The following is a 27,962-nucleotide window of genomic DNA, read 5'->3' on the forward strand; positions in this document are numbered from 1 at the left end:
AGGCCTTATTTATTTATTTATTTATTTTCTATACCGCCCTATACCCGAAGGTCTCATGAGACGTGCTTCCTTGGTTAGGAAATGTGACTCTTTCAAACTCTATTGAATTGGGTCTCTTCAGACACCCACCCGAATGCATAAGGGCATAACTTCTATACCCTGGCATTCTGAAAGGAGAGGAAGCACATTCAGCTAAATGCCCTTAGCATCTTCCCCACATGTTCTGGAGTCTCACATTGTGTCAGGAGTGCTGATCATAGGAAGGTTTCTAAGGGTATTTAGCTGAATGTCCTTAGAATTTTCTTTCAGACCTTCATGATGAACACACAAAGGTGCAGAGTGAAGCAGGCAGGGCCAAGCATGGCTGGGGATGTTGGGAATGTGTGAGGCCCTGGCTTGGAAAGGGAGTTTAGCTTGTATTTTTTTTCCCACTGGCCTGACATCTTCTCTTCAATACTCCCAATATTATCTAAATTCTACCATTTAGTAATTGCTAACATTCACTAACTTTAGCCATTATAAGCGCTCTTGTACACACACACCCAAACTCTGTTACCCCAGACTTGCAAAATGCATTCTTGCAAGCATTGGTAGGTTGTAGAGCTTATCACAAAATTTGGGTTAAGTGTGAATTTCAAAATATATCAAATTGATACACTTGGCTTTAAATATGAACTTACATTTCCCCACCCCCACCCCTTGTCAAGAATGATAGGAGCTGTGTTCCCACAACATCTGAGTGGTCATTTGTTCCCCACCCCTGGCTTAAGGAACAATTCACATGGAGAATTTGACTTAAACTTTCTACAGTTATTACACCTCTTGCTGAGTTTGGAATAAGCCTCACCCTGTAGTCATATTTGTTCTTGCCAGGATCCATGCAAGCAACCTTGGTTTGTTTGCATTAATATTTGCTCTTTTGAGGTGGTTCAACCTCCTAACTAACAAGAAAAATACAATACTGTAAAACTTTGCAATGTTGATGTTATCATTCCACCTTCTCCGTTCACAATGTATAGTATTTCTTATCGGCACCCAAACCAAAAGAATATATACAGCTCCTTCCCTCAAGGTGAAAGTAATCAAGATACAGTTTCTCTGTGTGTGTGTTGTATTTCAAGCATTCTGAGAATTTGCAAAAAGGGTAATAGAACTGGATTTTTTTCTCTTCCAAGTTGCTCTTCTAGGGATTGGACTGGAACCCTAATACATAGTCAAGGGAGCATTAACCCTTTGCTCTCTACTATGGCCCCAATTCATATCCATGCTCCCGCAATTTGCATACAAATGCAATCCTTGCAGCTGTGAGTGAGTTTTCCTATATATGGGGCAAGACGGAGTCACCCAATATACTTATATACTTATGCATAGTTTGCATTCACACAACCCAGGAAGCTAATTTGCACCCCACAGCTGTAATTGTCATGGGGCTGAGACTTTGGGGCTAATTTCCACCCTGACTCCCTACTCCCTGCATTTGTTCTTGTTCCCATCCCATGCAACGCCAAACAAGAGTACTGTACACTCTTTCGTGCAAAGGCTTGTGGGTATGTAGAGACAGCTTGTACTTGTTTTCAGTGTAGCGTGTGAACGAAACCATCATCTAATTTAATTCACCACAAAACAGCGTCATGTTGCATATACTACCCTTAAACATCGTTAATTTTTATAACTCCTTTAGCACCTATCCTTGGAACGCAGGAGGATGAAACAGATAATATATGAAGCATGCAAACACAGAGGGATCTTTCCCAATAAAATAATAAGACCGTGCAGGGGTTAAAATAACACGTGTCTGGCAAAACAAAGACCAGCCGTGCAAACCTGCACAAATATTCGTCCTCGCCTTCTGCCTGTTACCTCTCACCATTGGCACGCATCTTCTCATATACGCTTCCCTATTCGGGGAAGTTTGAGGCATTTTAGGAAACGCTCTGAGGCTGCGTCTACGCCGGGCTAAGCAATGGACTACATCCCCCAGAGTCCCTCGCGGTAGGTCTACAGCAGACTGATAGGCCAGTTTAAGGAACGTGGCCTCATCCCTCTACGCTTTTGTTCTAATCTCAAAATTCCCACGAGAAACGCGCACCCAAGTGGAGATCGGGGTTAGTCGTTGTTTCCGCTTTCCAAGCTCGGAATCGGAGCAGCTCTGCAAAAGGGGCGAGCAGATTTCTGTGCGCAAAGGAGCGCGCAAGCATGGACACTCCTGGGAAAGTAAGAACACAGCAGTATCTCTTTCATATCGAAAGGCTGCAAGCCCATCCAAGCCCTATTTACCTGGGAGTCAGCTCCTCTGAATTCAATAGGTCTTACTTCTGAGTAGACACGGTTCGGATTGTGCGCTGGAGGATTACTCTTTCATAAAGTTGCAATCCCGCCCTTGCACACCTCCTCAAGAGTAAGTGTCATTAAACTCAGTAGGGCTTACTTCCGAGTAAGCATGCTTCCACTTGCATTTCATGGTTCCTGGTCACGTTAGGGTTTGGAGATTTGATTGCTCCCCCAGTTCTTGCTGTGGAAGCAGGTGAGAAGGGAAAAGTAGCTGCGTGCAGAATTGCATGATCACAAAATGATTGCATTTAAATTGCAACCTTTAGGTATCTAACGAAGTTGCATGTGGAAGGATTTAGGCTTCAGTCCTGGACTTCTTAGCAGACAGGTATAAGAAACTTCCCCAGCCTAAAAATGGTGTCCTTCCAGATATTGCTGTTTTATTTTAGCCTAAAAATGGGGAATAACAGTTATTTTTTAAAAAACAACACAACAAAGTGGGTTTTGAGAGGTTTTGAACTACAGCTCTCTGTAATGTGGTCCATGTGATCTACAGAACACTGGGATAGAATCATAGAATTGTAAGGGACCACGAGGGTCATCAAGTCCAACCCCCTTCAATATTTTGCCAAACATGGGGCTCAAACCCACAACCCTGAGATTAAGAGTCTCGTGCTCTACCAACTGCACTATCCCAGTATGGCAAAGGCTGAACTGCCAATCAATGCAGTACAGGGCAGCCAACGTGGTGGCCTCCAGATAATGTTGGACTACATCTCCTTTCATCCTCAACCATTGCCCCTGTTGGCTGAGACTGGTGAGAATTGGAGTACGGCAAAAAAATGGAGAGCATTGTCCCCTGGTGTAGCAGATGATAGTGAGCAAGAGAGTCTGTCTCAGTACAGTACTCGTGGTTGTATTTCTTGTGGCAAAGAAATGCATCTCCCCCCCCCCCCAAGCTCTCAATGAGAAAATGCAAGAAAGAGTATTGCGACTCCCAGATGTTGCTAAACTACAACTCCCAGCTTCTATTCTAGGCCTATATTGAGATCCCAGGTTACACCCTGGAGATGGACACTATACTTTTACATTCCCCACTGGAGTAGAAGACGAACCCACTGCAGCAGCTTCTCTGCTTTACCTTTCACAAAGTCCCATCTGCTGCACCAAACAAGATTCCAGTTAGGCTACAACCTGCAACTATACACTTTCATCCATTCCTATCTCCTTTTTGCCCTGGCCTGGGATTGCATTGAGCATCTCATTGTTCCCTTGTTTTTACAGACTATAAAATGCAAGGCTGCTGTCGCCTGGGCAGTAGGGAAGCCGCTTTCTATTGAAGAGGTGGAAGTTGCCCCTCCAAAAGCTCACGAAGTTCGTGTTAAGGTAAATGAATTGTTCGTAGCCCCTTTCCATGCTCCTCCGCTATGTGGATACGGTAATTTTTCCTATCAATGTACGACTTGTGTCTGTTGCTTCTCTGTTTCTCCAGCTGTTTCTGAAATGGTTGTACAGATTTTATTACGCTTGTGAGTCAGCAGTGGTAGTGATGGGTAAGCTAAGAGCAGTTTAAGACTGGTGTGGAGTTTCATTCCAGTTTAATTTGATGCTGCTGCTGATCATAAATGTGTTTGTTTGATTTGCAAAACACTTCCCATAAGACATCACCAAGTGATTTAACAATAAACTCTTATATCGCTGCTTAGATTGCATCGGTTTCAAGCAGTATATAAGTAGGAATAAGAATAAATATAGAAGAACGTCACTTGAAATTCTTGTTGGAAAAGGAAGGTCTACAACAGTCACTGAAAATGCAATAGAGTTGGCGTTTTTCTGATTTATAAGGGGAAGGAGTTCCAAAAGGAAGGTGCCACCACACTAAAGGCCCGATTCCTGCATTGTATGGAACTGACCTCCTGATGCGATGTTATCACAGGAGGTCCTCTTCTACAGAGCACAGTGATCAGTTAGGTGACCATAGCACTTTCTGTCTTACATGATAACTTTGAAATGATTGCAAGCTGACGCTAAATTTAATAGAATCATAGGATTGTGTAGTTGGAAGATACTGTACTCCTAGGGTCATCCATTCCAACACCTTGCAATGCAGGAATCTCATGACAGTTGGCCGTCCATCCAATCTCTGCTTAAAAACCTCCAAGGAAGGAGAGTCCACAACCTCCTGAGGGAGTCCATCCCACTGCTGTTAGAAAGTCCTTCCTGATGTTCAGTAGGAATTTGATCTGTATTAAGTTGGTGCCTTTCACTTCCATTACACTATCCCAAACTCCAACCTTAATATTATGCTGTAAATCACTGCAAATGGAAACCCAAGAAGTCATTGAAATAGAGTATCCTTCACCATCCTGATGCTCACCAGGTGTTTTGGTTTACAGCTCCTGTTGGCCCCAGACATCACACGTTGAAGGCTACCAGGTTGTCAAAAGCTGGGCTGCAGTAAACAGAATATAGAATAGAGCACAGGGGAAATCAAAGAAATGTACTTTCTTCTCTTACAGGTAATAGCCACAGGGATATGTGGAACTGACGACCATGTTCTGACAGGCTCTTTTCCTAAAGTCAATTATCCTGTCATTCCTGGACACGAAGGAGCTGGAATTGTAGAGAGCATAGGTGAAGGAGTGACTTGCGTGAAGCCAGGTACATAAAAGGATTTTAGATGTGTTACCAGTATCTTTCTAAAGCACCGCAGCATAATTTGACAGTGTGCAGTTGTGGTAAAATCTATGCTTGCCCAAGTAACTCTGACTGTATTTGAGATTATCCCTGGTGAACCAGCACTAATCTTTGAATGTTCCCACTACGTAAGTGTTCTTTCCTCTCTGGATTGTAGGCTGTTTTTTAAAATTAACTTTTTCTGAACAATAACATTGCGTAAAGGATGTGTGTCAATATGCAGGCAGTGCCAATTTAAAAGGACTGACTTAACGCCCTAGTCCCTATTGCAGCCCCCAACAACCTAATGCCCTCCTCCCAATGTTTTGGACTACAACTGCTATTGGCCCAAGCCAGCATGGAATGGAAACCACTTTCCTCTCTTGAGCAAGGCATGCGCCTACTGCCCAGCGGCTAATGGGAGGGTGCGAGTGTGCCTTGCTCCAGCAGCTCCCATGATTCCTGGCCACTGACTGTGCTGGCTGGGGCTGATGGGATTTGGAGTCCAAGAATGTCAGGAGGGCCATAGGTTACCCACTCCGGATGTAGAACTTCCTGCTGCAGCCTGAAGTCGTATGCGCCAGAAGTTTTGCCACTTTATTCCAAGGAGTGAATAATAGGCTCCTTGTTTACTTCGCTGAAGTGGACAGCAGGCTGGAGCATTTGCTGATGAGTGCCTATTCAGTCTTTGTTGTAGCCATGGGCAAAACAAATTACCATTATTTTACGGACCATAACCCGCACTTCTCCCCTCCAAAAACTGAAGGGGAAAAGTCGCTGTGGGTTATGGAAATTGGGCTGTTTCCGTCCCCTCCGCGGCTGCAGCCAGTGACAGGAACGTGGGAGGGTGGAGGAGCAGCCTGAGCTGGGGGGCGGACGGGAGCTCCATCCTTCCTTCCCCCCTTTCTTCATTTTTCTCCCTCCCTCCCTCCCTCCCTTCTCTCTCTCTCTCCCCCCCCCTTCCTTCCTTCCTTCCTTCCTTCCTTCCTTCCTTCCTTCCTTCCTTCCTTCCTTCCTTCCTTCCCTCTCTTCCCTCCCTCCCTCCCTCCTTCCTCTTGCCCTCTCCCCCCCCCCGTTTTGATCCTGGGTACGCCCCTGGTTGTAGCAAAAAATGCCTTGTCACAGTATTTTGATACATAGCTCACTCTCTTCACTGAGCACTGGTTATGGATGCAGAATCCCTTTGTTAGGTTGTTTCTGTCTACTATATTTTTATGCCTCTTTTATTTCTAGGAGACAAAGTTATCCCTCTTTGTCTGCCTCAGTGCGGAGAATGCGCCTCATGCTTGAAACCTAACACCAACTGTTGCCTAAAAACCCAGTGAGTTGTTCTGGAAATTTCTCCTGTATTTCTATATCGGCAATATGCAGCACAGCTTTTTGTTATTGACAAATCCCGATCTCTTTGAAACAGCCTTCTTGAGCCACAGAATCTAATGCCAGACAAAACCAGCCGATTCACCTGCCAGGGGAAGTTAGTTCACCACTTCCTTTGGATCAGCACTTTCTCAGAATATACAGTCATGCCTGACTCAACCGTTGTTAAAATTGATGATGATGCCCCTCTGGATAAAGTCTGTCTTTTCGGCTGTGGATTTTCCACCGGCTATGGGGCTGCCCTCAATACAGCCCAGGTAAGGAATCCTGTGCTCTGTTTGTGTTCCTTGGTAGACTCTTTTGGTCTCTGTAATAGACATGAGGTTCTTCCATTGGAAATATGCCCTACATTACCCTATTCCACAACTGGAATTTATCCTGGTCCTCTTTTCTCCATGGCTCTCTAGGTCACACCAGGTTCCTCCTGTGCTGTCTTTGGTTTGGGAGGAGTTGGTCTTTCTGTGGTCATGGGATGCAAAGCAGCTGGAGCTTCGCAGATCATTGGGATCGACATTAACAAAGACAAATTTGTAACAGCGAAAGAACTGGGAGCCACCGAGTGCCTTAACCCTCTGGATTACAAGAAGCCAATTCAGGAAGTGCTGGTTGAAATGACAGGTCATGGTGTTGACTATGCATTTGAGGTTGTTGGGTGTTTGGATACGTTGGTACGTATTGTTTTTAGTCAAAGATTTATGGCTCCAACCTGCAATTTGATAACCATAGTTCGCCAGTTTGGAATAAATTTCAAAGTGTGGTTAGTGCTCAACAAACCAGGAAAGGGGGAATTGTTGCACGCAAAGGGAAGAGGGAGGTGGCAAGTCAATTCACAAGCCCAAGAGTTCATAAAGACTTGTGCATGTAGCATTAACCATGGTTTTATGTTTCATCTGAAGCAGTCCATATTGTTCCCAGGATCCCTGGCATTCCTAGAAAGTTGATTGATTTGTACAGTCATACCTCGGGTTACAGCCGCTTCAGGTTGCGTTTTTTCAGGTTGCGCTCTGCGCCGAACCCGAAAGTACCGGAAGGGGTTACTTCCGTGTTTCGGCATGCGCGCATGCGCAGAATCACTAAATCGCACTTTGCACATGTGCAGAAGCGCCAACTCGCAACCCACATGTGCGCAGACTCAGGTTGCAAACGCTGCGGGTTGTGAACATGCCTCCCGCACAGATCACGTTCGCAACCTGAGCATCCACTGTATTAATGATTTGTAAGATGAAAGAGATGGCTCATAAACAGGCATGACGAAACAACCACCACCCTTACTTCATTATTCTCCATTAACTATTTTGCAGTGCGTCATGAAATGTCACTGTTCCTTTGCATGACAGCAACCTGTTTAATTCCCCCCCTACTTTGATTAGACAGCTGCTCTAGCGTCCTGTCACATGGGCTGCGGAGTCTGCGTGATGGTTGGTGTGCCTCCTTTAGGCTCTAGGCTCTCCTTCGATCCTATGCTGCTTTTTACAGGACGCACCTTGAAAGGGAGCTTCATTGGAGGTATGGTGATGCGCCATGAATGAGCAAGCATGTTGATGTATGCACATTCCCCAGTTCATGTGTTTAGTACTGTGAAACCCTGAATAGGTCATGTTGTTGGTGTTGTTGTTTAGTCGTTTAGTCATGTCCGACTCTTCGTGACCCCATGGACCAGAGCACGCCAGACACTCCTGTCTTGCACTGCCTCCTGCAGTTTGGTCAAACTCATGTTGGTAGCTTCGAGAACACTGTCCAACCATCTCGTCCTCTGTCGTCCCCTTCTCCTTGTGCCCTCCATCTTTCCCAACATCAGGGTCTTTTCCAGGGAGTCTTCTCTTCTCATGAGGTGGCCAAAGTATTGGAGCCTCAGCTTCACGATCTGTCCTTCCAGTGAGCACACAGGGCTGATTTCCTTAAGAATGGATAGGTTTGATCTTCTAGCAGTCCGTGGGACTCTCAAGAGTCTCCTCCAGCACCATAATTCAAAAGCATCAAATCTTCGGCGATCAGCCTTCTTTATGGTCCAGCTCTCACTTCCATACATCACTACTGGGTCATAAAGTTGTTTAATAACTCTGAAGAAATGTCTATGTGCCACTACTAAGAAAGTCCTTTCCCAGGTGACTGATCAATCCACCCATGGATAGATTTGCAAGAAGGGCCTCCCTAGAAGATCTTTAAAGCGTGAAAGAAGGGGACATGGTAGGGTGGTGGAGCTCACCTGACCTCCAGCTGGTCACATCGCTGCTGCTTACTGGGAGGTTCAGTAGGAGGAATCAGGTCAGCCTGATGCATATGCACCCTTGGAGTCAATCCAACATTCCCGCTGGTGCATTTGCACCATATTGGCCTAGCCTGCTCACTCCACCTCCCGGTAAGCAGTGACACAACCAGATGGAGTTCAGGTAAATACTGCTGCCCCCACTTGTTTGCAGAGACACACAGAGAAAGACACCTGATGGTGATCTCAGGGCATGGATTCGTACTTATTAGTATTTTATTTGTACCCTGCCCATCTGACAGAGTTGTCGCAGCCACTCTGGGCAGCTTCCAACATATATAAAAACAGAATAAAACATTAAACATTTTTTTAAAAATCCATATACAGGCATTCCATACTGCAGTCACAAGCCGTATAGGGTGTTCAAGGTTAAACTCTGCACTTAGAATTGGCCCTGGAAAGGGGCTGAAATGTTAATTGGTGTAATAAAGAATGCATGTGCATATGTGAATCTCTCCATCTACTGCCATCCCAGGCAGGGAAGGGAAGCTGTTTAACCCTTTATTTCTCAGCCATCATTCCACTCGGCCCACACACCCCTTGCCATTGCCAACCTGTCCCATCCTAGCCCTGCCCAGATAAGCTGCAGCAATGTTGGTGTTTGGAGGGTAGCTCGGTCTCACTATACCATCTACAGCTGTGTATCTTTAAGAATTCCTGGACTAGAAGTGGGAGCTGCAGTATGGGTTGCTGCCAGAACCTAATTTTGTTTTAAAGACTGGTGGTTTCTGTGTCCTTTGTTGAAAGAATGAGCACTTGCAACCCACATGTTTTCTGACTGTCCTCTTGCCCTATCTTTGGCTTTATAAGACATTGAGAATATCACAAGCCTTGTATTGCGGAGTCATTTTTATGGCATGGAAAAAAATTCTGGGGGATAAACTTTGTGTGGGTCGTGGTGCTTGGCATGATAACATAAGGCGAGCCCAATGGCCCGTCTCGTCCAACATTCTGTTCTCACAGTGGCCAACTGGATGCCTGTCGAAAACCCACAAGTAGGATTTGAATGCAAGAGCATTCTTCCTTCCCGTGGTTTCCAGCGACTGGTATTCAGAAGTACTGCTGCTTCCAACTGCTGTTTTGTTGCTTCCCCAGGATGGAAGATGAAAGATTCTATCCCTCAGCTGGTATCCAGTTACATGGAGGAGAAATTTAAGCCAGATATTTTAATAACCCACACCTTGCCATTCAGCAAGATCAGCGAAGGATTTGATTTGCTTCATGCAGGGAAGAGGTGAGATTTGTGACTTATTGGCAGAACTTCTTCCTCCTTTGCTTTCTGTTGCAGAATTTTCTTTAAAGCCACTGACATTCTGAGGAACTGGCCTCCTGGAGATTTGTCTGAGAAGAAGGGATTGGCACCAATGACTACTTGGGAATTAAAAGAGTATTTTGATATTTATAGGACAATGTGGCTAAGCCACACCTGGGCATTGCAAGACCTACTTCAGTAAAGCCCTGGCCTCAACCCACCCATGTAGACCAGAAACCCTTTTGGGGAAGGCTTATACCACTAGAGCCATAAAGCTGGAAGGGGTCCGGGAGATGCTCTATTGACCACCAAGGGAGGCATACAAGGTTTGTCCTGCTCTAGTGATTGCAACAACTTTGTGAGATAGACCCAGGAATACTGACTGACCCAAAGCGACCCAAAGTCAGAATTAGAATGTGAACCTAGAAATCTTCATCATAGTCTGATGCCAAACCAGCACTCTAAAGTCTCAGTTTCTTGTTGTCAAATGAGGCTCACCAGCTCTGACCCAGACGGGAACGTTCTGCAGCAGCAAAGTAATGCTGGCATAACCCCACCAGCAATGGCCTTGGCAGTGGGCAAAAGGGTGGTATCTGTCTGTGTCAGGAGACAGTGGAAGAGTGCACCTTTGGGGGTGAAGTCAAATTGTTGGAAGGTGACAACACCTGCTGTGGCTGTAGAGACATGTTTAGTTGCAGCAGGGGTAGATGAAGGCATCCAGTAGCTGTGCTGCTGCTGCTGCACTGTGGTGTTTCTTCTCTCTGTGCTCCTCCCAGAGCTCATTCCTCCTCTGGACATTGCTGTGGATACACAACATGACTGCCTTGTCTACAGGCCTTGCTTTCATCTGCAAGGGATTCCCACATGGGGTAGATGTTGCCAGCCTTCATGTCACGTCTGCAGACATTTATGTAACGCAGAGTTCACCTGCCAATGGGCCTAATGCCTGAAGCCCATAGAGCACGTCCTTGGGGATCCAGCCCTCTTCCATTCTGTGGACATGGTCAAGCCAGCATAGATGTCGCTGAGACAAGAGTGCAGACATGCTGGGAATGTGGGCTTGGGGGAGCACATCTTTCTTTGAAACGCTGTCCTTGCATGTGGTACCCAAAATCCAGGAATGCTGGTGGCGCTGTGGTCTAAACCACTGAGCCTCTTGGGCTTGCCAATCTGAAGGTTGGCGGTTTAAATCCGCGCTACGGGGTGAGCTCCCGTTGCTCTGTCCCAACTCCTGCCAACCTAGCCCGTTCGAAAGCATACCAGTGCAAGTAGATAAATAGGTACCGCTGCAGAGGGAAGGTAAATGGCGTTTCCGTGTGCTCTGGTTTCCGTCACGGTGTTCCTTTTCACCAGAAGCGGTTTTGACATTCTGGCCACATGACCCAGAAAGCTGTCTGTGGACAAACGCCGGCTCCTTCAGCCTGAAAGTGAGATGAGTGCCACAACCCCATAGTTGCCTTTGACTGGACTTAACCGTCCAGTGGTCCTTTACCTTTACCTTTTTACCCCAAATCCTCATGACACAGTACATGTGGAAGGCATTGAGAGGCTGCTGCTGATGGTTGTAAGATATGGCTCACTTACATAAAGCAGCGTGCTTGACACACAAGCCTGGTAGACCTTCATCTTGGTATCCCAATTTATCCCCCACCCCACTTGGTGCAAAGGGGATTTGGATTGCTGTATACCACAAACAAATGTAAAAAATTATGTGGTGTATAAAAACTCAGTAAGCTTATCTTGGGGTAACTGCAGCTATCTAATGTGCCAGTTCTCTGTCGCATGTGGCCACATAACGGGATGAGATTTGCCACCTCGCCAAAATGCTGTTGGATACTAAATACTGCTTAGAAGCAGACTGTAAGAACGGCAGGCATGTTTCTCTCCCTCTCCTCAGCTCCTAGTTGCCAGCAACATCTGTCAGCAGTATGTTGAACAAAAAATTAATGACCACATGAGGGTCCAAAAATAAACTCTGCTTCATTGCTTTTTCAGCAAAAGGATTTGCAAAGTTAACTCTACTTTTTCCTCTTTCAGCATTCGTATTGTCTTGGTGTTTTGAGTTGCTGGCTTGCTGAATGCCTTCAGTCTGGAACGTCTCACAAAGAATTCTCTCTTCCAAATGTGGTTGCTTTTTAAAAACAAACAAAAGCAAATACACTATAAAAATTGCTGGCAAATGACATGACGTGCCTTTATTATGGGAGCGGAAATTGTACAAACAAACATAGCATGGTTCACGACAGTGATTTGGTTTCACTTCGCTCTGGATGCTTAGAGATCCCAAATCATGCTCTCAAATCTAAATCATACACAGAAAACAAAACAAAACCCAGAGCTGAGTTAAATTAGCTAACAGAAAGCTGCCTATCTAGGGATGGAAAGATAGTCTAGGTCTGTTTCTTATGGGTTTGTTTGTAAGTCTCCCATCCTGTTCCTGCATCATTCTGCAGCTTTAAAACAACACAAATTCAGCTCATCCTAGGTAGGATTTTAGTTATCTTAAATAAACAGGGAAGACCACAAGTAAACCAGCAAGGCTTCCAGGATGTACCCTGAAAATTATTTGTTTATTTCTCCTGCAGCAGGACAGTACCCCCAGGTCAAAACCCAAAACCTGAAAAGAGAAATCTCCCAAGTCTTTTATACAATTCTTACAATTAGTAAACAATTAGTAAATATTAGCAAATGTGTCAAAGTCATTAAGAACAGGTGTGTGCATCAATTTTATCTATATTAATATTAATATTAATACTTATTGCTGCTCATATTCCTTATCTTATTGATAAATTAGCCCTGCCGGGTCTATACTGTGTAAAGGGCACAAAATTTTATGACTAAATCAACAACCCTTTGCCCACCACAAGACTGGTGCATGATATACTGCCAAGTTCAACCAACAATCTCAATGACAAGCAGCACAAGTGCAAACAGCATCGGACTTCGTCCTGTGCAGGTTTCCACAGTTCATTCTGATTCAATACTATTTAGCTCAGTTGGTTAGAACATTGTGCTGATAATGCCTTGGTTGCAAGTTCAATCCCTGTATCAGACAACTGCATACCGTATTCCTGCATTGCAGGGGGTTGGACTAGATTATTTTCCATATGTTAAACTGATCTAAGGATTTTGGGGGGGATCTTGAGGGGAGCAAAGACAGGGAGAAGCACAAGGAGAATCAGGCAAAAGACAAGCATTCCCTTCACATACACTCGATAGACTCCTTTTGCAGTATAGAACCCTGATGGTTTCTAAACCTGGTAGAGCTGGTTTCCTACAGCAGAAGTTCAGCCTCCAACAGGTGGAGGTCTGCAAGAGTGGTAACTGATATCCAAGCTTAGTACATAACAGTACGGCTGCTGCCCTTCCTCACCATCCTGGTGGTGGAAACATCTGACAAAGGCTTTTGTTTGATCTGATCTGAAAGAAATCCAGAAAGAAAACTTCAAGCCCTGCTTGAGGACAGCTGATCAAGGAATAAAGATATAGTTCTTGTTTGTTTGGGCCACTAGAACTGTCCAAATTAAGATCTTGGAATTCTTGAGTGGAAGAGCATGAAAGATCTATGAGTGATAAACTTCAGAGGAAAATTGTGCAGAATAAACAATGAAAAATGTTAACTCGTGCTTGGAAGCCCAAAGGCGGTTTGACAGCCGAATTGGAATTGTTTTTCAAAATTGTTTTTCAAAAACAATTCCGAATTGGAATTGTTTTTCAAAATGGACTTGTTCATTCGCTTCATTTGAATGCTATGTTGCTTTGTCTTTCGTTAGTAATAAACGAACGCTCTGCAGAAAATCTGTTGCCAGATTGTCCTGGGGGAAAACTTAAGTCCAAATCAGTTCTCTTTTTAAATTTATTTATCTCAAAACATACAAAAAGATAAAAGCAAATAACCGCTTTCCAAAGCGGTTTGGTGCAGGTTGCAGAGCTGACTTGCAGCACAAAACAGATCAATATAAGCACATCAGACTTGCAGCACAAAACAGCACAAAACAGATCAATATAAGCACATCAGAAACAAATTATATATTTTTTAATCTACACCCAAGATAAAATCTCCACATTGACATGTGAGTGACAGGAGGGTGGAGCACTCCCACAATTTTGTTTATATAAGTGAATGAATTGATACCACACCTAAAGCACTCTGCAGTGGTGGCCGAGCTACTCTGAGAGTACTATTGCCAAACTGTTTGCAAAAGGGGAGTAGAAGATTTCCAAAGCTGAGCCACTGTCATTCTGGCAGCCACTAATGACAACCATAGTAATGTTTTGTTTTAACCTTGGGATTTAAGGTTGTTTCCATAGGCCACAGAGCTAAAGAGGGATCTAAGACAAAAGCTTGACCAGTAGGTAGGAGATGGGTTCTTGATACAAAAGCCAACCCGGCTGGTTGAGCCTTACTTCAACATTGACAATTGGACTGAGTTCACCACACCTGAGAATGGCTAGTTTAAAGATCACAGGGTAGGGCTCATGACTCTCACTGCTCTGTCAGCTCCCCATCGCTCAACATCGGCCACCTGAGGCAACCACTTTACCAGGGGTCTGCTATGGGCCGGGTCACTCCCGTGGAGATCGTCCGTGGGCCAGACTGGCACAGTGCAACACCGGAAATCGCGTCTGCATGCCCAGATGCTGGAAATCACGCCTGCGTCTTTGTGGGCTGGATCCAGCCCATGGGCCGCACGTTGTCAACCCTGCACTACACTCTGCCCTGCCATTCAGCCTAATCTCCCTCCATGACAAGGTCATGAAGATAACATGGGAGAGAGGCAATTTACTGCCTGAGTCCCTGGAGGGCGGGTGTGATAAACATATAATAGCAATTCCGGTGGTTACATGGCGGACATCCGTCCTGCCAAATGCAATGATCTTTGCAATCTGGAAGCCCATATTTCCCCATAGGGCAGAAACCAGATCTAGGCTTATCTTCAGGTTTTTGGCTTCCCTTGTAAAACCACTTGAAATGTGAATTTGAATGGTTTATTAAGCTCTTCAAATAACCCTCAGGCACCCGCACTGGGTAGAAGAACACACAAAAGAAAATAACTAGTTTCCTTCTGGTAAAATTCCACAACAGGAATCTAAGCTCTGGGGCCTGCAGGAGGCTGGAGGACACGCAGAAAACCATAAGGACTCTCTAGGTCTCTCATGCCGTTTTTGGCTATGAAATAAATTGTTTAATTATTTCCTGGTGCTGTGCGTATGCACGATAGCGCAAAAGTGAGGATTTGCCTGTTCTTAAATAACCTGTAATAAAAATTTTCTCCCAGTTTTTGATCCTAACAGCTTCTGTACTCCCTCTTTTATGCATTAGTAAAAAGTGTGTGGCTTCTGGGGTCTGAGTAAACACATTGTGTGTGATTATGCTCTATTCTAAATAAATAATTTGAGCAAGAGAGGATGGACCAGATTGATTTTCACTTATATGTACAAGTTGTTAGTCAGAATGTCTGTACCTGAACTGACCTTTTTCTTTTTAGATCCAATATTGTCCTAGCTCGGTCGTTTACTTTAGATGGCAGCTCCAGGGGGAATTTATTTCAGCTAAATACTTGCCAGGAACAAAAGAACTTTGAATCCCAGCTAGAAATGGACCCTGGCCTATAATAGATTATACATTATGTGTGTGGTGGAAGAAATAGTATGTTCTGTATCTCTACATTCTTGCTTTAGGCAAGGAGTGATAAACAAGAAGAGAAGTACTTTGTAAAGGAACAAGCTTGTGGCAAAACTGAAAGTCAGATCTGGACACATGGCGACTGCAGGAAAGGTAAGAAAGACTGTTTTTATGGTTCAGTCTATTCTATCTGAATGCTACATTCTAATGTTTGCATTTGCATAGATATTATATTGCTTCAAAGAGGAAAGAACTAAGCATTGCTACATTCCCAGAGCAGAGAAACCTCCTCTGATTTTTATTTGTGCAAATTCACTTCACAGCTGCAAAGACCAAGCCGGGGGGAAATTATGTCCTTCCTGTAGATTCAAAACACGAGCCTGCTTCCTATAAGTGAAGGAGACAAAGAGCAGGATGTTAGATTTTCCCAACAATGCTAAAAGTTGACATTGCATTCTGCAAGTGTAGGTTAGATAGTAAAGCAAGACATTCTGGGTTTAAAGGTTCCCTGAAGCACAACCAGTAGGGGCACCATCCCTCAGGTGTAAGTCAGGGGTCACATACTAACAGCGGGCAGGACCAGAGCCCAAATTGGTCATGACCACCCTTTCTCCTTCTGCATTTCTCCCTCCCTCTCTCCCTCTCTCTCTTTTTCTCATTCTTGTACATTGATGACAGAGGGACAGGTGGCTCTTGCCAGCAGCCTGAAATGATAGCTTGCAGAGCAGTTTTGAAATAAGGCCTAGGGCCCAAGGTTGTGCATTCCTGCTATACAGGGAACATAGCAATCTCCATGCTGATTGTAGCAACTCTAAGGTTGCAATATTATTCAAATCATTATGAGGGGCACCTTGAAATAAATCTCTGATCTGAGTGGCTTCATTTCCACAGGTGATTAAATGCAAAGCCGCAATCATCTGGGAAGTTGGCCAAATGCCTTCTGTTGAGGAGGTGGAGGTGGCACCACCAAAAAGCCAAGAAATTCGGGTGAAGGTAAAAGATCTTACTCCAGTGATACTCCAGCTGCAGTCCAAAATAAGTTGACCCAGGCACAATTTTACCATACTGTATTGTCATCTGATGTTTCTTTCCCATGCTTTGATAATGATCCACCTAACTCATCAACATGGCATGTGAGGCTCCTACTCCATCATGGAACTGATTACCGTTTAATTTTTCATCTCATGTTTATCTTCCACTTTTGTTACATCGTGGAACACAAGGAAATGTACATGTGCTTCCCAGGTGGCCACCCATCCAAGCACTGACCAGACCCAGACCTGCTTAGTTTCTGCAAGGTGGTAGCCTCATGTGCCTCCAGATGAGAATATGTATTTCTGGCTAGTTGTCACGGTCCGGTCAGCGGGCGGTTGAAGCCCTGACTGAGGACGTCAGGACCAGAGGCAAGATGGTGATGTAGAAGCAGGAACAGGTGCAGGGCTGATGGTCTAGCCGCAGGCAGTCACAGGGTCAAGGAGCAAGGCAGAGGCGAAGGTCTGGGAGTCGAGGAGCAAGATGTCAGCAAGGCAAAGGTCCCAGGGTCGAGGATCAAGGCGTCAGCAAGGCAAGGGTCCAAGGAGCAAGAGGCCAGAGGCAACCAGGCAGGCATAGCGTTGCTGTGGCAAGGAGCTGAAGGGAAATGCTGAGCTTTTATCCCTCCCAGCTCCTGCCACCAGGTGCAGTGAGGTATCAAGTGGCCTGAGTGACCACTCCTTGCCTCTCCAGCACAAGCTGAGGCAGGCCCCAGTCCTGCAAAGCACTACAGGCCCCAGAGCCTGACTCCTGCCCATACTTCTGACACTAGTCCTTTAGGTCACAATTAGTCAGATCAAGACTGAATCAAGTGGGTCACATTCTCGCTGAAAATCATCATGTGAGCAGGTCCTCTCTGTGAATACCTGATTGTCTGAAGACTGTTTCCAAACTCTTTCCGCATCGGAAAGATGCAGTTGTATGAATAGGGCCAGTTCCTGATGAATATGTGTGCTAGGTAGAACCGGTGAAAGTACTGGAATAGTATCTTGCATTTCCCTTGCAGATAGTGGCCACTGGGATCTGTGCGACAGATTATCATGTAGTGAAAGGCATTTTTCCTAATGTTGACTACCCAGTTATTGCGGGTCACGAAGGAGCTGGAATTGTTGAAAGTATTGGATCAGGAGTCACTTGTGTACAGCCAGGTAAAGATGAGGCAGATCAGAAATTCAGAAGTGCTTGTATATTGGACACCACTAGGATTTGCAAGCATGGTGTCAATAGCTTGACTGCACATTGCAGGTGTGGGGAAAATTTGGCCCTCCAGATGTTGTTGAACCACAACACTCTCCGCCCCAGCAATCAAGGTTAATAGCCAGGGATGATGGGAGTTGTAGGATCACATCATTTACTAGAAATAATCTCTTTCTCCAAGTACCCATCAGGATAGTAATAAATCATGTACCCCAAATAACCTTGCCCAGCATCACTTTTGGGTATTGCCACCAACCCTGGGAATATATTTATCTGTTGCTACACCTCTTCCAATAGCTTCGCAACACGCAAAGTAGCCCTCTATGCATTGGCTACAAAATACCGCTAATCAGGAAAAAGAAGATAAAATCAGTGTAAATAATTGAGGTGAATTGGAGGTTTAAGCTGAAATCAAGCTGGATTTGAGTTTGATACTGGTAACGCCTCCCTCTTACATCATACATGTTGGCTTACATTATGCATGTTTGTTCTGTATTTCATTAATACTATTGTTACAAGTTTGTTGTGGCTTTTAACTAATATAACAAACTTATGAATTTAAACATAAATTGTTTTCCTGTCTTCTTGTTTTCCCACAAGGTGACAAAGTCATTCCTCTCTGTGTTCCCCAGTGTGGAGAATGCGACTGTTGTTTAAGTCCTAAAGCTAACTGTTGCCTCAAGGCCCAGTAAGTTCATCTGACATCTTCTATTAAAGATCTGTTTCTTGGTGAGACGTAAAATTAGCATTTAGTCCGATTTATGATACAGACCCATCTGATTTTCCTCAAACAGCCTCTATAAACCTGTTCAAAACCTGATGCCAGATAAGACCAGCAGGTTCACCTGCAGAGGGAAACAGATCCACCACTTCCAGTGGACAAGCACCTTCTCCGAATACACGGTTGTGCCTGAGGTTTCCATTGCAAAAATCGGCAATGATGCTCCACTGGATAAAATTCCCCTCTTTGGCTGTGGGTTTTCTACTGGCTATGGAGCTGCCACCAATTCTGCCCGGGTGAGTATCAGTTCATATTTCTGATTCTCAAATAAGTGAAATAAGAGTATGTGTACTCCTTGCTGGAAAAGAGGGGCTTTTTCAGGCATCACTTTTCCTAAAACGATTCTGACATGCAAAGATAGCTGGCGTTACTTGAGTTTCTCTGCTCTCATTATGTCCAGCCTCACAGTGGTCGTTTTAAAAGGAAGCAGCCAGAGGCTGTTGTTTGGGTAGGTCAGTGTGTTTTGATTTCATAGTCTAGGGATACAGAACATGTCCCTTCCATGCATTGTTAGACTACAACTCCCATCATTCCTAATGTCCATTCCTAATGATGGGTGTTGGAATGAACACAGGTTCCCAGTCCCTGTCCAAGGCTATTTCTTATCCCAGGCCTACTGCTGCATTATTTTGTTTCTCCTGCCTTGGGCCACCTGTTGGCTCCTTTTCTTGAACCTATTTTCTCAGTTCTTTCTCTCTATTCCTTTTCTTTTCCTGTCCGCCACTCTTCCTCCTTCCCAGGCCCCCAATCCTGCTACATCCTGGAAAATCAATAATGCAGTTTATATCAATTTGCAGGTTGAGCCTGGTTCTACCTGTGCTGTCTTTGGCTTGGGAGGTGTCGGTCTGTCTGTTGTCATGGGCTGCAAAGTCGCTGGAGCATCCAGGATTATTGGGATTGACATCAACAAAGATAAATTTACTAAGGCCAAAGAGTTAGGAGCCACAGAATGCATTGCTCCTCAAGATTTCAAGAAGCCCATGAATGAGGTTCTGGTAGAGATGACAGGTCTTGGCGTGGACTATGCATTTGAAGTGATTGGACGCACAGACACTGCGGTATGCTATTTGTCTTGATGGTAATCACTTGGGTTGTACTTCCCCGCTTGCAGCTGTCTCCTTATGGAAGCAATGCAGCTGGCTAGGGCTACGTAAATATTTTAGCTGGGAAATTCGGAGGACAGATGGATGCTCCATGGTTGGAGATAATATGCTTCTGAATTCCTGTTGCATGGATCCTACAGGAGGAAATAGAACTGATGTACCGAGGTTCTGTTTGTGGGCTTCCCACAGGCATCTGGTTGGCTACTGTGTCCATGGGGTCACGAAGAGTCGGGCAGGCTAAATGACTAAACAACAACAGTTGGGCCACTGGCCTGATCTGGAAGGCTGTTATGTTCATATGCTTTTATGTTCCTTTTTCTCCATTTCTGAGCTTGTTTTTCTTTGTGTCTCAAACAGGTCACTGCCCTTAAATCCTGCCATTTGGGCCATGGCACCTGTGTGCTGGTTGGGGTACCTCCTGCAGGATCACAACTCTCCATCGAACCTATTCTGCTCCTCACAGGAAGGAAATTAATAGGAAGTTTGCTTGGAGGTGTGGATTGATTAAAGTCGGTGATATACAGTATGGCTGTTATTGCATTGAATCATAGAACTTCTTCTTCCCTGAGGTTTCCATCCATTGATCCTAGTTCTGCCCAATGCAGTAACAGAGAACCAGTCGCCTCCATCTTCTGCATAACAGCCATTCAGATATTTGAAAGCTGCTATTCTGTCTTCCCTTAATCATGTATTCTGCAAGCTAACTGTTATGTACTGAGCTGAATCCTAGAACAATAGGATTCAGAATCAGCGGGAGCTACCCAATCCAACTCCAGGTGGAAGTGAATCCGCAACCTGATTGGCCTGCTGGAGCAGCCAATCAGGCGGCTGGCAGAAGTGAATCTGCTACCTGATTGGCCTGTAGGAGCAGCCAATCAGGCTGCAGGCAAAAGTCAATCCACAATATAATTGGCCCACAGGTGTAGCCCTGAAGTAGCCAATCACGCAAGGCCCATTGTGTAAATAATGTATATAAGCAGATGGTTTTGGGAAAAGAGCCATTCGTCTTCTCTTCTCCTCCTTGATGACTATGAGCTGAATAAAGAGCATGAAATTCACTCTTGACTCCGAGTATATTTCACTGGCGACGAGGATGGGATCCTGCTGAGCTGACCGCCACCACGCACTGCACCGCAGCACCGCCACCTGCTGCACCGCTGCATCGCACCGTGCATCCAGGCTTCAGCTCCAGGACCCAAGGAACCCAGAATGGCAACCGACAGCAGCTTCTCGCCATTCAAACCAGCATCAGGAGACTGGGAAGGGTACGCCGCCCGTTTCAACTTCCTCCTGCAAGCGAAAGAAGTCACCAACGATGCCATGAAGAGGGCGACATTCTTCAGCGTCTGTGGAGAGGAGACGTTTGAAATCGCCCGGGCTCTCCTTGCACCTAGAGATGTCGCTACCGTCTCTTACAAAACAATAATGGAACGGCTGAAGGAGCACTTCTCACCACAGCCCTCGGTGGTAGCTTGCCGAAATGCCTTCTACGCAAAACGGCAAGCCCCGGGGGAAACCATAACTGGGTTTGTGACCTCCCTCCGCCAAGCCGCCCGGTTATGCAACTTCTCAGAATTGGAGAACATGCTTCGTGACCGCCTCGTCGGTGGCCTGAGGGACGAGATGTTGCAACGACGCCTCTACGCCAAAAAAGACCTCACGTTCCAGATTGCTCTGGAGGAAGCCCTGGCAACCGAAGCCGCCGAGAGGTCAACGCAAGAGGCACGACCGGCTCCGCCATCCCAACCGAGGGTCTACCACGAAGACCTCACCGACGAATCCGAATCTGACAGGGAGGAAGTACACCGAGTACAGCGGCGCACTCAAGCAGCATACACACCACAGCAGCCTCGACGAGAAGGAGGGAACTGTGCAAGCTGCGGGGAGAACCACGAGAGGAGGACCTGTCGTTTCCGCAACGCAGAGTGCAGGCAGTGCAGAAAATTGGGACACATCGCCCGGGTGTGTCGGGCTCGACTCACCCGTCGACAAGCATCAGATGACCAACCCAGGAGCCCCAGGTCACACGGCACCATGCACCAAGGCAACTCGACGGAGATCACGGACTACCAGGTATTCCAGTTGCCCCATCCCAGCACAGAGAAAATTTATATAGAGGTACAGATAGAGGGAGCCCCATGCCGCATGGAGCTGGACACGGGTTCAACTCTATCCATAATCTCGGCCCGAACATTAAGGGAATTGTGCCCTAATGGGGGTCCCAAACTAAGGCCGGCCCCATTCACCCTCCGGGACTTCCAGAAACGTAAGGTCCCTACTATGGGGGTGGGGACCTTCAGGGTGCAATATCGAGGGCGAAAGCAACAATTGGACTTGCTGGTAGTTAAGGGCCCCTACGTTAGCTTACTGGGACTGGCATGGTTTGGACCTCTGGGGCTAGCCGTTACCGGGGTGAACCGCACTAGCTTACAAGTGGACGTGGACGCCATATGCAAAGAGTTTCCAGGGGTTTTCGATGGGGCATTGGGACGATATACAGGACCCCCCATTGCCCTACAGCTAGACCCCGCTGTACGACCCATCAGGCACAAGGCCCGCCGGGTCCCGTTTGCCCTGAAACCCCGCATAGACGAGGAATTGGACCGGCTCGTGGAGCAAGGAGTGCTGGAGCCGGTGCCCAACGCCCCCTGGGAAACTCCAATTGTCACACCCGTCAAGCCTAACGGTTCGGTCCGCATCTGTGCAGACTACAAATGCACCATAAACAAGGCTCTCACGGCCCATGCATACCCAGTGCCAGTGGTCAGCCATGTCCTCGCCACCCTGGCTGGGTCAAAAATCTTTGGCAAACTGGACTTGGCCCAAGCGTATCAACAGTTGCCTGTGGACGAAGCCACAGCAGAGGCTCAGACGATTGTGACGCACAGAGGGGCATTCAGAGTAAAGCGGCTGCAATTTGGCGTTAGCGTGGCACCAGGCATATTCCAGAATCTAATGGACTCTCTCCTTAAAGGGATTCCTGGTGTCACCCCCTTCTTCGATGATGTACTGATCGCCGGGCCCACACCAGAGGAATTTGAGGACCGCCTCCGCTCCGTCCTGCACCGTTTCCAGACGGCGGGCCTCAAGGTGAAGCGGGAAAAGTGTTTACTGGGAGTGCCGCAGGTGGACTTTCTGGGATTTAAGGTGGACGCAGAAGGGGTCCATCCAACCGGTGACAAGGTACGGGCCATTTGTGAGGCCCCAGCGCCCAAGAGCAAGCCCGAACTTCAGTCATTCTTGGGACTATTGAACTTTTACCATGCCTTCCTTCCCCATAAGGCAGCGGTAGCGGAGCCCCTACACAGACTCCTAGATAAAAGGGCCCCTTGGGTGTGGGGCCAGCGACAAAGGGCCGCATTCCAGGCAGTCAAGGACTTGCTCGTCTCGAACTCGGTCTTGGCACACTTCGACGAGAGGTTGCCAGTGGTGCTGGCATGCGACGCCTCTCCCTATGGCATCGGCGCTGTCCTGGGACACCAACTCCCGGATGGAAGAGAGGTGCCGGTGGCATACTTCTCCCAGACGCTTGCTGCAGCCGAACGAAACTACTCACAGATTGACAAGGAGGGTCTGGCAATCGTGAAGGGCGTAAAAAAATTCCATGATTTCTTGTACGGGCGGCCCTTTACCATAGTGACTGACCACAAGCCGTTGCTTGGCCTGTTTGCCCCTGAGAAGCAGACCCCCCAAGTGTTGTCTCCACGTGTCCTCAGGTGGTCAATTTTCCTTGCCGGCTACCAGTATGCACTAATCCACCGCCCTGGGAAGGCGATGGGCCACGCAGACGCCCTCAGCAGGCTACCACTACCAGAAACAGGCCCCGACCCAGCGCCTGCGCAAGAGGTTATGACCCTGGAGCTGCTTCCCGACCGACCCATTCAGGCACAAGAAGTTGCGCACCATTCCACAAAAGATAGGGTCATCTCCCGGGTCCTGGACTGGGTGTGGCGAGGATGGCCCAGCAGCAGCCCCGGGCCAGAATTCGCTGGCTACACAAACCGCAAACATGAACTGTCGGCCCACAAGGGGTGCCTGTTATGGGGAAGCAGGGTTGTTGTTCCCCAGCCCCTCCGCAAAAGGGTCCTCACAGCCCTACACGAGACACACCCAGGGGTAGTGAGGATGAAGGCCCTTGCCAGGAGTTATGTGTGGTGGCCGGGGATTGACAGAGAGATAGAGGCCTGGGTCCAACACTGCCAGACCTGCCAAGAATCCCGCCCGGATCCCCCAAGGGCCCCAGTCCAGCCCTGGGAGTCCGCCCGACATCCATGGTCACGCTTGCACGTGGACTTCGCTGGCCCCTTCCAGGGAAAAACATTCTTCATAGTGGTGGATTCCTACACCAAATGGCTGGAGGTCGCACTGGTACCGTCCACTTCTACGGCGGCAGCCATCCGGGTACTACGTAAGCTGTTTGCGACCCACGGGCTCCCTGACACCCTCGTCTCGGACAATGGAACCGCATTCACGTCAGAGGAGTTCCAGACCTTCACAGCGCAGAACGCCATCCGCCACATCCGCTCAGCACCATTCCACCCTGCCACCAATGGCCAAGCGGAGCGCATGGTGCGGACCACCAAGGACAGCCTCCGCCGCATGACACAAGGGGACTGGGAATACCGCCTTGCCGCATTTCTTCTAGCACAGCACAGCACCCCAAGCACAACGACGGGCCGGAGCCCAGCTGAATTACTAATGGGCCGGCGCCTTGCAACTAGACTGGACCGACTTCACCCCGACAGAGCTCAGGATGAGGTAGTGGTGGGGAAAGGCAGGAACCCCCGGACATTTGTGGCCCAGGACCCAGTGTATGCAAAGAATTTTGGGGCAGGCCCAGCATGGGTACCCGCCACAGTCACCAAGGTGACCGGTCCCGTGTCGTACGAGGTACTAACGGAAGGGGGGCAATGTTGGCGCCGCCACTGCGACCAGATACGGCGACGATTCCCAGGAGGAACCCGGGAGGAGAGCGGGACAGAGGGGTCCCAAGGGGACAGCAGGGCAGTGAGGCCTGTAGAGCGAGAGGGGTGGGCAGAGGAAGCAGAAGCAGTAGGCACAGAGGGGCGCCCCGAGGCTGGAAGGACACCGGAACCAGAGCTACAACCTAGTGGTTCAGTGGCGCCAGACCAGACATCCCCGGCACAGCCAGCAGCCTCGGAACACGAGCCAGAACCAGAACCCCTGACCAAGGAACACCCCAGGCCACAACGCACACGGAGGCGGCCAGCAGACCTTGGGGACTACGAATGCAACTTCCCGGGCAGGACTGGAACTTAGAGGGGAGGGGTGTTATGTACTGAGCTGAATCCTAGAACAATAGGATTCAGAATCAGCGGGAGCTACCCAATCCAACTCCAGGTGGAAGTGAATCCGCAACCTGATTGGCCTGCTGGAGCAGCCAATCAGGCGGCTGGCAGAAGTGAATCTGCTACCTGATTGGCCTGTAGGAGCAGCCAATCAGGCTGCAGGCAAAAGTCAATCCACAATATAATTGGCCCACAGGTGTAGCCCTGAAGTAGCCAATCACGCAAGGCCCATTGTGTAAATAATGTATATAAGCAGATGGTTTTGGGAAAAGAGCCATTCGTCTTCTCTTCTCCTCCTTGATGACTATGAGCTGAATAAAGAGCATGAAATTCACTCTTGACTCCGAGTATATTTCACTAACCATATCCAGCTATTCAAATTGTTCCTCATAGGACTTTGTTTCCAAAATTCTCACCATCCTTGTCCCCCTCCTCTGAACATGCTCCATAGAATGGGCTGCAGGAACATGGCAGAAATTGGACATGCAAAAACCAAGGATACTCCTTAATGAACACTGGTCATATAATCATAGAATTGCAGAGTTGGAAGGGACCCCAAGAGTCTACTAATCCAAACCCCTGTATTGCAGGAAACTCAGCTAAACTATCCTTTCAACCTCTGCTTAAAAACCTCTAACAAAAGTTTCCCTTCTTATTGGTGGGCAGCAAAATAATATAAGGGAAATTTTTGGAGGATTCAAAACAGGTGCCTAGACCCATTTACATGGTGACTTGCCAATGCAATGTCTAGAGACAGCCACCTATTGAAATCTGTGCAAGTGAGGAACCCAAATATGTTGTTGATGGACAGTGTGGGAAAGTGTTGGTGGACATAATAGGTGTGCAGATGAAATTTGGGGGCAATATTTATTCATCTTAAAAGCCTTTGCCATCCTGCCTTTCCATCACATTGACCTCTGATTCTACTAAGCTTTTCTTCTTAAATGATAAAGTGGAGTTATCTTCATCTTCTAATATCATCAACTTGCTGGCTGATCCAACGTTCTTTTATTTTCCCTGCCCTAGGTTGGAAGTTAAAAGATGCTCTCCCTAAACTGGTTTCTGATTACATGAACAAGAAATTTAATACAGATTCATTAATAACTCACACGTTGCCTTTTGAGAAAATTGCTGAAGGCTTTGAGCTTTTAGTTGCAGGAAAAAGGTATGGGTTCTATATTTTATTTTTTACACTTTCCCCCTTCCTTCCTTTCTTCCAATCAGTAGCAGATAGAATGGTGGAGTGGCAGCGCTTGGTTGACCTCCCAATAGCTATGGGGTATAACGTTGGAAAATGTCAATCACTTCTCCTACCTAGGCAGTTATCTTTCCACAAGGGCCAACATTGATGTCGAAATCCAGCATCGCCGGGACATTCGCAGGAAAACCAAAATGCTTGTTTACAAAGCTATTGTATTACCACCCTTACTATATGCTTTGTGAAACATGGACCGCTTATAAACGCCATCTCCAGCTCCTCAAAAGATTCCATCAACGGTGTCTCTGAAAATTTTTACACATCACTTGGGAAGACAGGTGAACTAATATCAGTGTACTGGAAGAAGCAAATATCACCAGTGTTGAAGCAATGATTCTTCAACATCAACTTCGTTGGACTGGTCATGTTGTGCGGATGCCTGATGATCGTCTTCCAAAGCAACTACTCTATTCCGAACTTAAAAATGGAAAACATAATGCTGGTGGTCAACAAAAGAGGTTTAAAGACTGTGTCAAGGCAAATCTTTAAAAGTGTAGTATAAACACTGACAACTGGGAAACACAGGCCTGTGAGCGCTGCAGTTGGAGAACTGCCTTTACCAAAGGTGTCATGGGCTTTGAAGACACACAAACTCAGGACGCAAGGGAGAAACGTGCTAAAAGGAAGGCATGCTTGGCAAATCCACACCATGATCAACTCCTGCCTGGAAACCAATGTCCCCACTGTGGAAGGACGTGTGGATCCAGAATTGGCCTCCACAGTTTCTTACGGATCCACTGTTAAAACCGTGTTTATGGAAGACATTCTTACTCGGTTACGAGTGATTGCCAAAGAAGAAGATAAAGTCTCTAAGCAAAGTCAAGGCTGTTGCTATGATTTCTCTTGATGTCTATATTGCTAGGGTGCTTTCTTATATTTATATTAATGTTTTCTCTTTTCTCTTTCAGTATTCGCTGCATTTTGTTGTTTTAAATTTCCAGAAGCAACTAGCAAGAAGGGCCTCAGCTGGACACATACGTTTTGCATCCCTCCTCAAATTCAACAGAGCTTTTATTGAAATAGTTGAGGATTTAACAACCAATAAGAGTTGAGAAGCAAATATAGGGGAAACATTATTGCATACATTATTGTAACCATGCATACATTATTTTAACCTGCAAATATAAGGTGGGGGTGCTTTTAAAATGTTGTTAGGACCACCTGGTGTCTAACTAGGAACTTTCACAACCAGTTCACCATCACCTGTTTCAAAGAACTCTTGAAGAGGTGTGTGTGTGTGTGTGTGTGTGTGTGTGTGTGTGTGTGTGTGAATCTGAATTTATAATATGGTTTATCTCTGTAGATTGTGGCATAAGTATATGACAGGAGACCCTAACTTTGGTGACCCTGGAACCCCAGACTTTCCAGTAGTTTGCTAGTTCTTCCAGCTCCATCAGCATAACACTTATTCAGTAATCCTCGGGAGTCTGCACACGTCTGCTTTGCTTTAAGGACAGAGCCCACCCACCCCCCTTCTAGAGTGGGATTATGGCAAGATTGCCATGCCCATATTTCTGCAGACTATTAATATAGTTAGCTAATCTTTTACTCTTTAGTAAAGGTGTGCGTGTATTGTAGAATTTGCTACCTGCTTAGATTGTATCTTTGCTGTCTGAAGCAGCATTCTATCGCTCCTATTTGATATAATAAAACGAGCTTTCTTTGTTTCCTTGTTTGAGAGCTTCTTGTTAAGAGCCTTGTTAAGCTTAACACTTGTTAAGTTTAAGGGTCATAACTCCAGCAAAAGCCATAAACTATTAGCAGTGTGTATTTGAATATAAATGAGTGCTGCCTGGACACATGTGTGCCCAGGT

General features: G+C 46.6%; 3 protein-coding genes across 6 annotated transcripts in view; 2 read left to right on the plus strand and 1 right to left on the minus strand.

Moving 5' to 3' along the window:
* Positions 1–27,962, minus strand: part of CZ1H4orf17 (chromosome Z1 C4orf17 homolog) — a 164,338-nt gene that overhangs the window by 87,010 nt on the left and 49,366 nt on the right. The window lies entirely within an intron of this gene.
* On the plus strand, positions 2,040–15,607 carry LOC118084555 (alcohol dehydrogenase 1-like). Of its 4 annotated transcripts, none has more exons than XM_060278458.2 (9): positions 2,041–2,214; positions 3,556–3,657; positions 4,791–4,932; positions 6,181–6,268; positions 6,362–6,581; positions 6,732–6,992; positions 7,695–7,830; positions 9,686–9,824; positions 9,996–11,844. In XM_060278458.2, exons 1-9 carry the CDS (start codon positions 2,197–2,199, stop codon positions 10,042–10,044), a joined length of 1,155 nt encoding a protein of 384 aa, XP_060134441.2. In that variant the 5' UTR covers positions 2,041–2,196; the 3' UTR covers positions 10,045–11,844. The 4 variants fall into 4 exon arrangements, with proteins under 4 accessions (XP_088517254.1, XP_060134441.2, XP_034970078.3 ...); XM_035114187.3 differs by lacking the exon at positions 9,996–11,844 and adding an exon at positions 15,525–15,607 and having other exon boundaries at positions 2,042–2,214; XM_035114188.3 differs by lacking the exon at positions 9,996–11,844 and adding an exon at positions 11,880–12,025 and having other exon boundaries at positions 2,044–2,214.
* LOC118084556 (alcohol dehydrogenase 1-like) lies at positions 15,526–27,820 on the plus strand. The gene is made up of 9 exons (XM_035114189.3): positions 15,526–15,621; positions 16,360–16,461; positions 17,507–17,648; positions 18,298–18,385; positions 18,492–18,714; positions 19,276–19,536; positions 19,939–20,074; positions 25,917–26,055; positions 27,057–27,820. The coding sequence occupies exons 1-9, from the start codon at positions 15,604–15,606 to the stop codon at positions 27,079–27,081; spliced, it is 1,134 nt and encodes a 377-aa protein (XP_034970080.1). The 5' UTR covers positions 15,526–15,603; the 3' UTR covers positions 27,082–27,820.

This window comes from Zootoca vivipara, chromosome Z1, assembly GCF_965207765.1.
Source record: "Zootoca vivipara chromosome Z1, rZooViv2.hap1.1, whole genome shotgun sequence".
NCBI lineage: Eukaryota > Metazoa > Chordata > Lepidosauria > Squamata > Lacertidae > Zootoca > Zootoca vivipara.